Source organism: Taurulus bubalis (genome assembly GCF_910589615.1).
Source record: "Taurulus bubalis genome assembly, chromosome: 14".
Lineage (NCBI taxonomy): Eukaryota > Metazoa > Chordata > Actinopteri > Perciformes > Cottidae > Taurulus > Taurulus bubalis.
The window spans coordinates 14,149,735-14,166,079 of NC_136602.1; the positions used below are offsets into that span (position 1 = coordinate 14,149,735).

Genomic DNA, 16,345 nt, shown 5'->3' on the forward strand with positions numbered 1-16,345 from the left:
TAATTGGTCAGTGTTCATAACAATAGGCTGCTGTCTAAATAGCCGACTGACACATTCTCTGCCAGCTATTGAATATTGCTATCTGGTCGTTTGAATATGATCTTTTATGATCGTCATTTCCTCCGTGCGTGACTGGAAATGTACTCTTGCCGTGTGCAAAATGTACTTACCGGGTACTTTATGAAAGAAGGAGTAATGCAGAAATGATACTTCTGCAGAAAAACTTGCCCAGAACTTCAATCAAGACAATATCTGCTAGCAAGTCTTAATCGCATCCCCTTTACCTTCAGAACCTTTACAGTTTATAGGCAAAGGGTAAGATCACACAAATATACATTCTCCTAAAAGGTACATTTAAATTGATAGTGTGTTCATATTATATACTTGTTTTTAGATGTCTATGCATAGGAGCATAATGTTTATCAAAAGTATTTTAACATAAAAGTGAAATAATGAATAAAGAAGGCAAGTATCCCCTGCTTGAGGTTCAGAAGAACAGATTGATTGCAGTGGGGCTCTTTGAGATCCATGAACATCTTATTCTCTTCACCCCATGCCAGGTTGGTTGTATTAATAACTGTGAAACAAAAGGGCAGCATTACATTTTTTTAAAAACATAAACAATACCACCCCTCCAGGTCTAAAAACATCCCGAACATGTCAACTGGTTTACTGCCACGCTCTTGTTGCCTTCATGTCGTCCTGCTTGAAAACTCTCCGTCGTGATCCAAATCCTGAGAGAAATTTCCTGGATATATAGTGAGACCTGAAAGTGTAATCTTTTGCAAGATGTCCTCCATGTGAATGAGTGCTCTTCCCAAGAATCACCAGCGACCAGAAATAAGCGTCCCTTTAAAAGTTTAACATCTTCACTAGCAGTCTCAGAAGGCACAGGAAACACACCCTTCTCCCCTAGTTGTTCAATAAGGATTCACTTTAAATCAGTTTTCTTTTGCGTTTGAAGGCACTTTAGTTAACCACAAAGAACTTGGCAAAAGTTGTTGTATGTATCCTATCGTCTAAGAGAGGAATCTGTAATAAAATCATCCAATTGAAACTCTATCCTATCAACACTGCGAAGAAAACTATCAACCAGAAAATGTATAATCCACATAAACATGGGTGGGATCGAATTAGAACCCACACAACACTGGCTCGTTCAGTAAAGGAAGCAATTCACTTGAGACCGCATGATGCCTGTGATATTGCCAGATATGATGTTATATTATTATTGCTGATGCACCGAGTCAGCAGCATGTTAATGTTATAGTTAGTGAAGTAAGTTTGAGTAAGTTTAATAACAACTGTTGTGGGTTATCATCTGAGTTACAGGTGGAGTTAAATTTCTAGAACACTGTTTACCTACCACTGTGTATTTCAGATATGTGTAAGTCAATTAAACGTTCCATTGCATTATCCAAAGTGCTTATTCTATTCAGGGTCGCGGGGATGCTGCAGCCAATCCCAGCCAACACCAAAGCAAAGGACAGGTCGCAGGCCAAATATAGACACAGACAACCATTCCTGATGGAATGATCTTGAAGTATTTGTGGCATAACAAGTCAGGTGTACTGTACATAAACAAATTAACTGACACATGTTTCCTATTGCTCACAACATTCATCTTTGCTATTTGTTTAGGTAAATCAGAGAGCCAGGGAAAGCATTTATTTTCAAGTCAAATAGGTCTCGCATGACACTTGACTACATGTATCCGTCATCATAAGGTCAAACAGGGCAGTGAAGAGAACTTACTTGCTTTTGCTTGCATCAACATGTTTGGTGTTTGCAGCTAAGGTTCTACAACTAGTCATATTAAAATAAATAATGCACATATGATTAATACATGATTTACACATTGAATATACACATGATTTCCTCTGTGCGTGACTGGAAATGTACTCTTACCGTGTGCAGACCTGGGTACTGGGAAGGAGTAATACCTAAATTATACTTCTGCAGAAAGACGTTGCCCAAGAAATGTTCGATTTCATGGGTCATAGGAACGAGAAAGGGTATCAGCCATAAAATGATCTTTCCCTTGGGTATTGCGAATGTCAATATTAAAGTCTTGCAATAGCAGAGACCAAGGCATTACATGCTGGTTGTTATTGTGCATCCAGGACTGGAACGCCAAGGAATTGTGGTCCGAAATACACAAGAACAGCCATACAATTGGAGCCGACATGAACCTCGAAGTGTTGAGCGGCACGGAGTAAAGCCTGCACTTCCTGCTCGATTGTACCGTAGTTAACTTAATGTTTGTTATTTTTTCTGGAGAAGAAACAGACCGGGTGGTCAACACCTTGAAGGGACGCAGAAAGTCAGGCACGCTACAGAGAAGAGCCTTGGCAGATTGAAAAGCTTCCTGGCAAAACAAACACCACACAAACGGTGTTGAGGTACTGGACACATGATAGACAGAGGAGCAACTACATCCGCAAAGTTCCAGCAAAATCCCGACAGTACCCATTTAAGCAGTGGCTCAAAGCTAGCAGAAGTCTCAGTTATTTTCTCAACAGAAAAGGGAAATAGACACAACACAAAGTGATAAAGAACATTATTATGATGGTGCTGGGGGGCCATGCCCGTCAGTGGCACGAGTGTTCCATAGTTTGTTGGCACATATCAACATATTTATTGATTGTGCTAGCTATTGTTAGCTAGCTTTCCTTTTTCTGTTGAGAAGATAACTGAGACTTCTGCTAGCTTTGAGGCACTGCTTATAAATGCTTTGTAAGCATAGATAGTCTTCACTTTAGATGAGGTCACAGAACATACTTAACTAATATAAGTAACTACGCGTTAGTTAAGTATTAGTTAAGTATGTTCTGTGACCTCATCTAAATTGACGACTATTTATGCCTTAGTCATGATTAATTCAGTATTTACTACTCATTAGTTCAATTTAACTAATGAATAGTAAATACTGAATTAATCATGACATGTTTTTAATGCTTTGTAAGGCATAAATAGTCTTCACTTTAGATGAGGTCAAAGAACATACTTAACTAATACTTAACTAATGCGTAGATATTACCTGAATTAATCAGGAATTGCCTCTCTTTTTTATCATTTACTAACACTTTAAAAATGATCTTATTATTCATGTATAAGTCCTTAATACTTCCTTTACAAATGGGGAATCCATCAGGCATACAACTGGAGCCGACATGAACCTCGAAGTGTTGAGCGGTAAGGAGTAAAGCCTGCACTTCCTGCTCGATTGTACCGTAGTTAACTTAATGTTTGTTAATTTTTCTGGAGAAGAAACAGTATGAACACCCAAGCTTATTAATCAAGAATGAAACATGTATAACTGTTTATGAATTGCATACTAATGTGTCACTAATGAGTGTTCATGTTGGAATAATGCTTTATAAATGATGAAATCAGTGTTCATTAATTCGTTACTAATGCTAAATAGTGTGTACTTATTATAAAGTGCTACCCTGTTTTTCGTCATACACTGAGCAGAGGCAAGGGACGACGAGCCGTATCACAAGCATGATGCAGCTTTTCCTTGAAAGAGCTTTTACATCATCTAAAATGCTGTACGCTGCATTTGCCTTATCAGCCAGATACTTTCCCCTGAGATGCAGAGCGCTCCATTCTGTTCCCTAAACCAGCACCAGCAGTTAAACTACTAGCTAAAGTAGACTCACTTTTTTGAGCCTTAATAATTATGTTTTATCCACGACTAACAACTCTGGAACTGTGGTAGAGTTTACAGGGCCAGACACAGGTGAAGAGGCCAGCTGCATTGCGAGAGGCATGTGTTAAACACTCATTTGAATACCCCAAACCAGTATATCTGAGCCACAGAACGTTTGATTCGAAAAGGGAAATAAATACCCCAATTTGAAAAAGACAATGTTGAAACTCTTCATTCATTCAGGTACACTACAATACAGTGGCGGGCAGTGGATTTGGCAACTAAGCCTGCTGTCTGTTTAGTTTAACAGCTGATGGCGGCCGAGACTTGGGATGCACCCAATAACTTTATTCCTCCAAACAGTATAAACGTGTATCACAGTTTTTAATTTCTTCCGTTATAGCCCTCACAATAAAAGCAAAGTTCCAGCCTTCTAAAACGAGTTTTATTTTGAAAGTCTTTACAGGAAGACATTATTTAAGTTGTCGGTCTTTGCCCCAGGAAGGACTGTTAACCCGATTGACTTGGTCGAGTCGATAGTACAGAACCAGCTATGTCTGTGAATGTGAACGCTAAAATAGTGATTATAGGCAGCGGGATATCAGGTGTAGCAGCGGCACACCGGCTCGTTACTGCTGGATTTCATCACGTGCGCATACTTGAAGCGACGGAAAGAAGCGGAGGAAGAATAAAAACTGGCAGACTGGGTGAGCGACAATACTGTTTACAACTTTGACTGCAGATTATCTTCGAGTTGGTTTTAGCAAATCACCAAGTCTCAAAGGAAAGTGTAATTTCTTCAATGGTATTTCCATTGCCTCGCAGAAAGTGTTGCATAAATGCGTGTCATTCCCTCCGATTCAAAGAGCAACGAGCTCTCACATAAATAAATACAGAAAAATAGAAACTTCTACTGTCACTAAAACTATTTTCAATCAGATTTTTGGGACCATATAGATTCAAGTATTGTTTTACCTAATTCAATAATGTTTTGTTCTTTCTCAACTATGACCAGACCTAACTCTGTCTGCAGTAAATCATAAGACTAAAAGTAGAAGAGATGCTTAAGAACCGGTTTTACTATCCTATCATAAACGAACGACAATACAATTGCTGTCAAGGCACAAACACGAAACTGTATATAATAACATATGCTCCTTTCTTGGAGTTGTGTTCCAACCAGCACCAGGGTGAGTTATAACGATACAACCCAGCTGGCTAACAGATAAACTCGGATATGTTTGCAAAATGAACAGCACTTAGGAGTGGGGACAATAATTCACAGTCAAAAATACAGTTTTAGCAAGACGGTGAGTGATGCTAAGCGACAGTACCCTGAGGCTACTACATCTACACTAATACATTTTCGTTTTAATACAAAAACGATCTCCATACAAGATTCAAAAATAAGATCGTTTCAGCAACGTTTTCTAAATGATCTCAGTCCACACTGCAACCTTTGAAAACTTATATCACACTTGACCATTCACATACACTGGGCATGCGCGTGACTGTGTAAACAGGAAGCAGATTTTCTACACACTGCAGTTTTTTTTTTTTTTTTTTTTTTTGTCAAAACAGCTTCAATGAAGACATTAAAACTTTGATGAATAAATAAATATCATCTGATTACATGTGTTTTCATGTTGCATCTTTGATTCTTAATGTTTCGGTATCAATGTAATGATATTTCTTATGTAACGTACTTTCTTTCTGCAACCACACAATATGTTCCATCTGCAGGTGATAATATTGTTGAGATAGGAGCAAACTGGATCCATGGACCGTCCGAGGAGAACCCTGTGTTCTGTCTGGCCCGTAAGTACAGGCTCCTGGATCCAGAGGCCCTCGCACCAGAGAACAAGGCCATCGACTTCGGAGGACATCCCCCCTTTATCCCCAACATTTTCTGCAGTTCAGGTCAAGACAATTTAATTTATAAAGCCCAATATTACACATTTTGTATAAATCTGCATCAGGATAATAATAATAATAATAGGGACGGTATGAAACTATTTTTTCAGCAGAATAGACCTAACCAAAAAAACTAAATGTATTGGCATATGTAGCAAGCATGTCATTGATTAATTACTGCACTGTGAGAGTGTAACCTGATGATATTTTCCTAATTAGTATTCTGTTTGTTGCGTAACGTTTTCAGGTCGGAAGCTGAATGCTGACGACATGTATCATACTCAGGAAATGTTCGCTGAGTTGCTGAATGAAAGTTCAAAATTTAAGAGTCAAGGAGGAGAACCCTTGGCCTCTGTGGGAGATTTTATCCGGTCAGAGGTATGTTTTTCTCAGTGACTAAAACAACAATACTGGGGGGTGTTCGTTAACTACCAGTATCTGAGTTATTCTATCTCACTTGTTATTGATAATAAACTGCAATAAGCAAAAACAATTGACTGCATCTTGTAATAATTAACAGTGTGTTTTGTTTCTTGTTATCTGGTGCAGGTTCAACAACGAGCAGCAGAGGAGTGGAAAGATATCGATGCAACCACCAGATCTCTGCGACGGTGTATGATCAGTAACATGTTGAAGTTGGAGTGCTGCATTAATGGTGCTCACAGCATGGATGAGGTGGGCCTTGGGGCCTATGGCCTATATAAAACTCTTCCTGGACTGGACTGTACCTTCCCAGGGTTTGTACTCCAACACTGCATACATGTAGTGTAGCAATTTCCACCTTTGTCTGCCTCCTGGCTCACAGTGCACCCAACCCAAATGCCTATCCCTGCATGTGGTGGGTCCACAGGCTGATGGATCCATTTAGTTATTTCAGACTGTGCCTGGACAAGTCTCCATGGGTCAAATTTTGACCCACCAGACTCTCGCCAGCCAGCTTCCCTCCCAGCTCAGGCTGCATTAGGGGGCCTTTCAGAGCATGTTAGCAGTACATTATTCTGTTAATTGACTGTTTCTGCACACATGTGTATGTCCGATTGACTTAAACATAATTGTCTTTCTCAGTGGCTATGATGGTCTGGTCAAAAACGGGATGTCGGAGCTCCCCAGTGGTTTAGTGACCTACAATCAGCCTGTTCGCTGTGTCCACTGGAACAACACAGAGAAGAGAGAAGACCCTGTGATGATTGAATGTGATGAGGAGAGGATCGCTGCCGATCATGTTATTGTCACAGTACCTTTAGGTAGAATGCGACACGTACATTCACAAACAAAGTTTACTGTTTTCCATCTAAGAGCATGGCATTTTGCAATGAAGACATTTTTAACCATTTAGTTGTCAAGGGCACATGTCATTACGGGCACAGCATTACGTCTTGTATGCTTGTATAAAATATAAAAAACATTTTAGTTTCTAGTTCTGATATAAAGATTAGAAAACAGAAGATTTGATCACACTTAAATATAAGATACTGGTTTTGTGACTTTTTATGTGGTAAATAATAAAATGTACACTTTTAGTGTAGTTTTAAACAGAGATTATTCAGTACTGAACACACACACCTTGTTCTGTTTGTTCAGGATACCTAAAGAAGCACCATTCAGCCCTGTTCCAGCCTCCTCTGCCTCTACACAAGCTGCACTCTGTCCAGAGACTAGGTTTTGGAACAAACAATAAAATATTTGTGGAGTTTGATGAACCATGGTGGGATGCTGACTGTGAGGTCATCTATCTTGTGTGGGAAGATGAGGTGAGATGTGCAGTCAATGAATAAAGCAATACATTTACTATTAAGTGTTTGCACACACACACTGGATTCAATCACATACAAAAATAGTATCATATGCAAAAAAATATTCAAAGGAAGAGGAATTCCCCAGGCTTGTAGAAACACATACACCTTCGACACAGACAAATGAATAACATGTCAGAGGGAGAAATGCCAACACAGCACTGTGCCCTGTAATGTCCACCAAGCACTGCTCCCCACAAACGAGTACAGGCTGACATCTCTTCCCATTCAACCCTTCAATCAGTCACATAGTTCTCCAGTCCCCCTCCCTGACAGGCAGTTTGCCCCAAAACAATACTTAAAAATTATCCTTTATTAATCCCCTTGGGGGAAATTATTCTCTGCATTTGAACCATCCCTGGATAGGGAGCAGTGGGCTGCCCTGTGAGGAGCCTGTGGAGCAGTTGGGGGTTCAGTGTCTTGCTCAGGGACACTTCAATGTGTGAGCTATGGGGGGACTGGGGATCGAGTCAGCTACCTCGTGGTTGCGGGACAACCACTCATCCCCCTGAGCTACAGCCACCCATTAATGCTGCAACTATGTTTATATATTGTGATTTTCTATGGTTAAACTAGCTTTACATCTGACTTTAAGACGTCTCACTGATGTATGTCTTAAAATCCGATTTGTCTTACAAACTACTGCTTACATCATTTCCTCAGCTTTTTCCTCTCACTCTTTTCCTGCTTTCCATTTGGTTGGTGATTAGGTTACCTCATTCCCATCTCTTTTTAAAATATATTTATGAGAGAAAAATAGAACAGCCTTGAGAATAGAAAGCAATAGAAATGATTTAATCATCCATCATAATACAGCATGAGGGGTTGTTTGAACAGCAGGTTTAACACACTGCAGCGTCAAATCACTAATTCAGGATCACAATTCACAACCATACACTGTTGTCTTATTCTCCTCCCACAAATGTCCCAACATTTTTTATGTTTATGCCACGGCAATAGTTCACAAAATGTCAAACATATGCATCATTTCAACTGTCCGTTTCATCTCTTGTCATGATTCAGGACGACATGGTGGACAAGGTGCCAGATGTACAGAGGTCCTGGATAAGGAAGTTGTGTGCCTTCACTCTGCTCAAACCCACTGAAAGGTCGACAACCACAATCGATGATGCTTTCCTGCATTGTTCTTGTTGTGTTTAATAGAAAATAACTGGTAAATACATTGATTGGGAATACAGTTCTGTTGTGGTTTAACTTTCAGGTATGGCCATGTTATGTGTGGTTGGATTGCTGGACATGAGTCAGAGTATATGGAGACCCTGTCTGAACAAGAGGTCGCACACACCGTCACACAACTCTTCCGCAGATTTACAGGTGATGCTAATTCAATCACAAGCATTGGGCAACAGTTGTCCACCGTTCAGAGTGAATTACTTTCTCTGCAGATCTAAATACATATATATATATAAAAGTAATTTTAGAAGGATCTCTTTTAGCATTCGCGGACTAACTGTGTGTGTGTTTAGGAAACCCAACCATCACCCCAAAGAGAATCCTGCGCTCCCAGTGGTTTCATGACTCCTGGACATGTGGATCTTACAGTTACCCAGCAATAGGTTGTTCGGAACAGGACCTTGAGAACATGATGGAGCCCCTGCCTGCGAAGGGATCACAGTCACAAGTACCTACATGTTCATACTCAAACACAGATTCACACATAATTCACCACAGTATAAGACTCTTTGACATTTTTTGGTCTGTTTCAGCCCCTTCAGGTGTTATTTGCTGGAGAGGCTACTCATCCATACTACTACTCCACCGTCCATGGAGCTCTTCTCACTGGGTGGAGAGAAGCTGACAGACTCATCTCTCACTACTCCTCCATGAGTCCTCCTGAGCCGCCTAAATCAAAACTTTAAAAGAATCTATGTTTCTTTGACAAAAAAACATTTATCAGATTCATGGCTAAAATCTGCGAGTTGATTCGGGGGATTATGGATAGCTGCTGTTGATGTGAAGCAGTGCCAAGGCCATGAAGTGAGATGCTGCCTACCTTATGCTGTTCATTGCATTGGAATATAAATGGACATGGCCAACAAAATTAATCGATACAGTAATGACATTTTCATTAAAAACGTTAAGGATACAGCTTTTAATTCCGGATGAAAGGCTTCTTTGTATAGAACACAATGTAAAAGTAAGTTTGAAGTTGTACAGTAATCCGGTTTTACAAATTAACTTAATACAGTTGCGATACAGTTGTTAGAATTAGTAGTGATCTTACAAAATGGTTGCCTTGTTTTGATTGGATTCTATACAGTTGTTTTATTCATTGAATATAAATATAATTTTTGAAAATATAATTGTTTTGAATAAACTATTTCAACAGCTCTGTGTCAATGAGTTAATTAATGTAGGTGCATCTTATATAAAACATAAGTGTATTAATTGTTTTATTGTTTGTAACTAACCATATGTTTTAATTTTGCTCTTGTAAAATCCAACTTGGCCATTGAAAGAGTGGTTGGACTGGAGAACCTTAAATAACTATTGATTTAATTAATACAAACATCACAAGCTGCACAGTAACACCTCACTGACAAACTTCCCCAAAAACCTTTTGCCAGAAAAAAGTTTTGCAACACAAAATCTTAATTCATGTTAGATTTGAAAAGGTCAAATCTATCACCAAGACCAGAACGTGGTTGATGTCAGAGAAACACCAGACTGTATGAAATGATTCCCTTAATAAGCATTTGATTCAGAAGAGCATGTCAAAAAAATGAAAACAAATATCCTACAAGAACAAACACACAACTCGTTTTTTGAGTCTTGGTGTTTTATCATGTGATAGCATCCACTCATTGCAAAGGCGGACATTTGCTTCCTGCACAATACAGGTTTAAGAGATCGTAATCAAGTAATTAACTGTATTTGTCCTGCGGGTGGCAGTAGGACCATCATTAGCGTGTACACTGCGGAAAATTAAACAGAAGAAGAAGAAATCCCCGGAACAGTGTTGCTTGACGGGAGATTCGAGTCGGACTGTAAACAGTGAAACACACCATCAAAATGTGCAGCAGCAAGCTGCTTTGTCGCTAGTTGGTCAAAGTAAAATTGTCTTTAACACAAACAAAAGCCAGACGCAGATACGTAGACGAGCAGCAGCCATGAAACTGTACCACGCGCTGCGTCATGTCGGCCAGTTCAGGACTGGGTTTGACTTTGGGGCACGGGAAGTGGCTCACTGGTTCCCCGGACACATGGCTAAAGGTGACACCTTCGATTTAAGTTCTCCACAGGAAAATCAAATTGTGCATTTTGAATATACATGTAATGTAAAGCAAGCATCCATGTATGTAATACAAGATAAGTCACTGGGCACATAATTGCTGTAATAATTGCACCGCTTTTGTTTAGTTGGTCACTGTACATACTTAGATTTTACTGTGTATACTTATATACACTTCATATACTTTGCATTTTTGCACTTTCTTTATTGTTTAATTTAATACGCTCTGCTTATTAAACTACGTTCTGTTTTGTTTTATATATTGAGTATTTTTCATACCTACTATTTTTGGTGTCTATCTATCTATCTATCTATCTATCTATCTATCTATAATAGTTTCACCTAACCGTTTGCAGGACTCAAGCAGATGAGAGCCAGCCTCAAGAGTGTCGACTGCATCGTAGAAATCCATGATGCCAGAATATCCTTTATTGTTAACGTCCGAATATAGCAGTGCAAAGTGCCATCCTGTTTTTGATTACATATGTAAACAAAATATCGTTATGTCATTACATAACGATACATAACGTACACTTCCTTAGGAAACACACAGCAGCAAAACGGTCGAGGAGAATAACTCGCTCCTACTAATACAATTGAGAGAACGGTTTGATTTTTCTTTAACATTATGGACATCCCCTTCTCTGGAAGAAACCCGGTGTTTCAGGAGACTCTAGATGTCAGACCCCACCTGCTAATTTTAAACAAGATGGACCTGGCCGATCTGTCCAATGAGCAGGTAAAACGTCTTGCTTTTGTTTTCACACAGCCACATGTCATCAGCGTTTTACAAAGTACTTGTACATAAAATGTCTTCTTTACATTTTCCCTGCAGAGAATCATGCAGAAGCTAAACAAAAACGGGGTGAAGAATGTTCTCTTCACAGACTGTTTAAAACAGAGAGATGACAACATCAAACAGGTAAAGGTCATCTCACTGAATACTCAACATTCGACTGTCTGCAGAGTTTTTTCACAGCTGGCCCGAATGTGCAAAATAATCCTTTTTTTTCTGTAGTTGGTGCCTATGGTGGTGGAAATTATTGAGAGCCACCCACGCTTTAACAGAGATGAGGTATGCTTACTTCAGACAGTTTAGTAATACATTTTGGTTTCAACTTTGAGAGTAGTAAGCTAAGTAATGAGGCCAATAGGCATTTTACAGCAGTCAGGGCTATCTGGCATAGAAACAGTGTCCTCACGGTTCCTAAACAACCTCAAACATAATTTAGTGTTACGTATCACACAACATAACCTATAACAACATATTTGCAAGAAGCTATATTTGATATAAGAGGTATACAACATTGGAATAACTAATAATAAAATAAGTCTTACCCTCACAGAGCTATAATTATTGCTCACCAGAATTCTGTTTTATTGTGACTCAAAGGTGTCTTTTCTATTGCCTCAGTGGCGCAGAATCCACAACGAACCATTTATTTACAGTCTTTTCCTCAATATTTGTATTTTTAAGGTATTGGAGGCCAATGTGTCGCCTGTGCTTTAACCTTGTCATGTAAATCTTTCAGAATACAAATTTCTGCCTGATGGTGATTGGAGTGCCCAACGTGGGGAAGTCATCTCTTATTAACTCGCTGAGACGAACAAACCTGAAAAAAGGTTTGTGTAATAAAGTAGTGGATAATTGTTGAACGTTGATTCATTATAATCATCTCCTCAGTAATAAATATTTGGTATAATTATACACCAATTCCAGGTCGTGCATCTCGAGTAGGTGGGGAGCCAGGTATAACTAGAGCGATCCTGACTAGAATTCAGGTGAGTGTCGATCACATGTTTGTCACTGTGTATGTGTGTGTGTTTATGGGTTCATAGTGTGTGTGCACATCTGCAAAGTATTTGTTTCTCTCCTTGTCCTCAGGTGTGTGAACGACCCATAGTGCACCTGTTGGACACACCAGGAGTCTTGCCTCCTAAGATTGAGAGTGTTGAAACGGGCATGAAGCTGGCTTTATGTGGTGAGCAGAAGAGGATTATTGCTCTTTTCTTTGACCAACAAAACAATTACTGTCATTCAGGACACACCATGGGACACTTTGTTGTACAGTGGAATTGCTGTCACATTTGTCTGTATATGACACATGCTGTCATATATGCAGTCACATATTATGTACTCAACATATATTTTGATATTTTTTCCTTCTCAAGGAACTATTCTGGACCATCTAGTGGGTGAAGACATTATCGCTGACTACTTACTCTATTCTTTGAACAGGCTAGGGAAGTTCAGGTATGATTTAATGAACTTTTGCATGGTCAGTGTATATATTTTGCTTCATATTAAAAGCAAAATGCGTTATTGATGGTAACCGTGATATTTAAAAATGTAATATTGACATCATAATAAAATTACACATATGACAACAGTGTGTATCTAATTTAGCGCTTCTGAAATTATTTGATATATATACAATTATGTTTACAGACGCTCTCCCCACCTCTTTTCACTTGTATTTTAAGTGTCATTTATTGGCCAAAAAAGAGACAAACCGCACAATATACATAGTTAAAGGTGAATTTGATTGATAGCATTATTTAATCTTATTTTAGATAGATTGTCTCAATGATTGGAAATGATGCAGGGCTCATATCATGGCAGCCCTGCTTCACATTAGGGCGACTGTTTATTGTATGTCTGTGTGTGTTTGTATGCAGTTATGTGGAAAAATACGATCTCCAAGAGCCAAGCGATGACATCCAGCATGTCCTCAAACGCATTGCTGTAAAACTTGGAAAGACGCAACGGGTCAAAGCCATTACTGGAGTGGGTAAGAAAATGCTATTCCTACAGACGCTCCTGTTACATACAGTATAAGTGATTTTATATATTTCAGTCTCATTGAGTTAAAGGAATAGAATGACATTTTGGAAAATACACTTATTGCCAGAGTTTGACAGTGTGAGCACCATCATATATATAAGATTGGCTCTCAAAATGAAACTCTTTGTTCCTCGTCTCCCTCAGGAAATATCACCATCACTGTCCCAAACTACACAGCAGCAGCTTACGATTTCATAAGAACCTTCAGGAAAGGAGAGCTCGGACAAGTAATGCTGGACTGACCTCAGACATTTTGATGAAGACAACCATAGACGGTTTCTGGGTTTTACCTGTTTGCCCTCAACCTGGAAGGATTTATATTGAACCAGTGTTGTGCATCGGTTGAAAGCATGAGGTCACCATGCTTTCAACGTTTTGGGGACATGATGCTGTCTGCTTTTGGATGATGTACAAAGCACTGAATCCTTTGCAAATAAAATGATTCAACTTGATTCAAGTAAGACGTTTTTTTCTCAGCTTTGCTTTTAATACATGACGCAGATATCTGAAATGGTGTAAACAGGATATTTATTTGCATAAAGACAGTGATAACAAATCTGTTATGTATAAGTGTTGGAGCATGTGATAGAGTGCACTTATTGATATGGAACATATGTTGCTCCTGAGTGTCAACTGCAGGTGGAAAGCTCCTCTGGAATGATGGATAAACCACCAGAGACATAAAAAAAACAGTGAGAGCAGCAGTTTGTTTTCTAGCGTCCCTCCAGCAATGACGTGGTTCATACACAGATCTGATGAATTAATTTTCTAAATTTCAGGTGTTATAAAAGAGTATGAATTGCACAGAAGTTTCAGATGATTTGCCTTGTCTTATGGTTTAGAATCATCTTTATGGCGTTTGACAGCAGTGACTATACGACTACGGTCATAAGGACAGAGGGCGTAGTGTCCCGATCGTGAAAGCCCCCTGAGGTTATTTTGTGATTTCTGATGTTGACCTATATAAATACAATTTACATGACTACCTCTATAAATATATATTTAGTGTAAATACAGTCTTGAAATTAAGTTTTGTAGAAGGAATACGGTTTGAGGTTACAAATTGCAATTTTCCTGTGTTTTTTTTTTATGAAAATAGAGATTTTTAAGATACAATTAAGTTTGGCAGTACTAATAAAATTGGCAGCCTGTGGTTTGATTGCACTCAAAAAAGTGTATTTTTTCTGTTATAACATTTAAATAATTGGATCTCAGAATTAAGCTTTAGGAAAGGAAGTAATTGTTCTTGAGCTCTGACCCGATATCTGTATCACACTGTTTTGACTAAACCGCACTCTTGCAGTGGTGAAATATCACAGTGAATACTGTGTTGGTAATGTACATTTGTCTGTTGGTATAGATGATTATGTGTAAAAACATACAGTAGAGATTTTTTCTAAATGTTGTGTCCTTCCACTGGTCTTTCCAGTGCAGGTTCCAGGCCAGTCCTGCACATTATATTCAGATCCACAGAAACTCAAGCCTAGACTCAATCAAACATAAGATGAACATCTACAGTATGCTATCCAGTAAAAGTCCATATTTGGGGGAAAATGTTGCAATAAGGATAGAAACCAGTTGAGAGAGAGAAGATCCATTTTGTGTTGAGCTGGACATTAGTGCATCAAAGTAAATGGTCCTGTTGTAGTAATCCAGCTCTTCATCCGGGCTGTCGGCGTTGCTGCGGCGGTAGGCAGAGGCGTACCATTTATCAGCTGATAATGCCACCGCCACCGCCGCCCCTGCTGCTGCTGCACTTGCCACCCTCACGGGGGAGGACCGCGCTGTCGACCTGTAGCGAGAGCGCGTCCCACCGTAGGCGCCTCCTCTCCCCGTTGTGGGGCTCCGGGAGTGGGAGCCTCGAGAGGAGCCCCGGGACCCTCCACGACCGCCCTTGGACAGCACCGGCTCACAAAGGAAAGCAGAAAGCAGCAGGCAAGTCCAGCATGTCGCCACCACCTGGTTCATTCCTGACATCTGGGCAGGAAGAATACACAATGGTGCACATTTTAGGCCTAGTGGTTTCACTGCACATTTAAAGTGTGAAATGGAAAAATGATCCATCTAGCTGGAGTATGTTTTAAATCAAAGACTTATCTTTTGATTTTGGGTGGCAGAACATTTCCGCAAACAGCTGCAACCATGCTTTTTATATTCACTAATCAATTTTGTATACAATTCAGAAACATCACCCTAAACCGTGTGACATAATATGCTCTCAACAGCACTCCACAGATGACTAAATGTGACATCTTGTCATGTTCATATTGCTGTTTAGTATAAAGACACATTTATGTTGCAGATTGCCCCTCTCCATTAAAGTAGGTCAGTTTAAAAAATAAATATGCTCACCAGAGAACGTTGCTGTTTTAGCATTCAGCATAAAATTCCTTCCATGGATGATTATGAAAAAAGGCAAAAGATGGCAATCTTGTTAATACCTAATAGGCCTTCATCCTTATATGTCATTGTTGAGTTCCAGCGGCACTGTGGCAGCTCCTCTTTCATTATTACACGTACGATGATAGTAATACAACGTTTTGCAAATGCATGCATGCATGATGTTCATTTCACGGTATTCTCATAAATTAGCCTGTACGCTACTAGTGTAGCCTGCAGGAATTACACCACCATTTAAAAATAAATGAATTGTCTTCATAAACATCCACTTCCATGTTAACCAGTACATCATACTGGTTGCTGCTTACCTTATTTCCCTGTGTTTTTATCCTTGCCTATGTTTTGGCAATCGGAGGAAAGATGAAAGGGGATTGTCACGGACGATGCAGGCTCGTTCATGAAGATGACTGCGGGCACGCGCAGCGCACTCACACGCGCACATCTAGAGAGCACCAAATACTGGGATGCTGTTAGATGAGTTTAAT

The 16,345-nt window shown here is 39.5% G+C and overlaps 3 protein-coding genes across 3 annotated transcripts; 2 read left to right on the forward strand and 1 right to left on the reverse strand.

Moving 5' to 3' along the window:
* Positions 1–4,208: 4,208 nt before the first annotated feature.
* paox (polyamine oxidase) lies at positions 4,209–10,032 on the forward strand (the record flags this gene model as incomplete). Its single annotated transcript, XM_079230300.1, has 10 exons — positions 4,209–4,362; positions 5,399–5,575; positions 5,817–5,947; positions 6,119–6,306; positions 6,635–6,813; positions 7,151–7,320; positions 8,386–8,471; positions 8,585–8,697; positions 8,850–9,004; positions 9,090–10,032. The coding sequence occupies 10 exons, from the start codon at positions 4,209–4,211 to the stop codon at positions 9,240–9,242; spliced, it is 1,506 nt and encodes a 501-aa protein (XP_079086426.1). The 3' UTR covers positions 9,243–10,032.
* Positions 10,033–10,493: 461 nt separating this feature from the next.
* On the forward strand, positions 10,494–13,889 carry mtg1 (mitochondrial ribosome-associated GTPase 1; the record flags this gene model as incomplete). The annotated part of the gene is made up of 11 exons (XM_079229308.1): positions 10,494–10,596; positions 10,972–11,036; positions 11,250–11,354; positions 11,451–11,537; positions 11,634–11,690; positions 12,148–12,238; positions 12,336–12,397; positions 12,501–12,597; positions 12,788–12,869; positions 13,295–13,407; positions 13,605–13,889. 11 exons carry the CDS (start codon positions 10,494–10,496, stop codon positions 13,700–13,702), a joined length of 960 nt encoding a protein of 319 aa, XP_079085434.1. The 3' UTR covers positions 13,703–13,889.
* Positions 13,890–14,972: 1,083 nt separating this feature from the next.
* On the reverse strand, positions 14,973–15,437 carry sprn (shadow of prion protein; the record flags this gene model as incomplete). Its single annotated transcript, XM_079229796.1, has 1 exon — positions 14,973–15,437. The coding sequence occupies one exon, from the start codon at positions 15,435–15,437 to the stop codon at positions 14,973–14,975; it is 465 nt and encodes a 154-aa protein (XP_079085922.1).
* Positions 15,438–16,345: the final 908 nt, after the last annotated feature.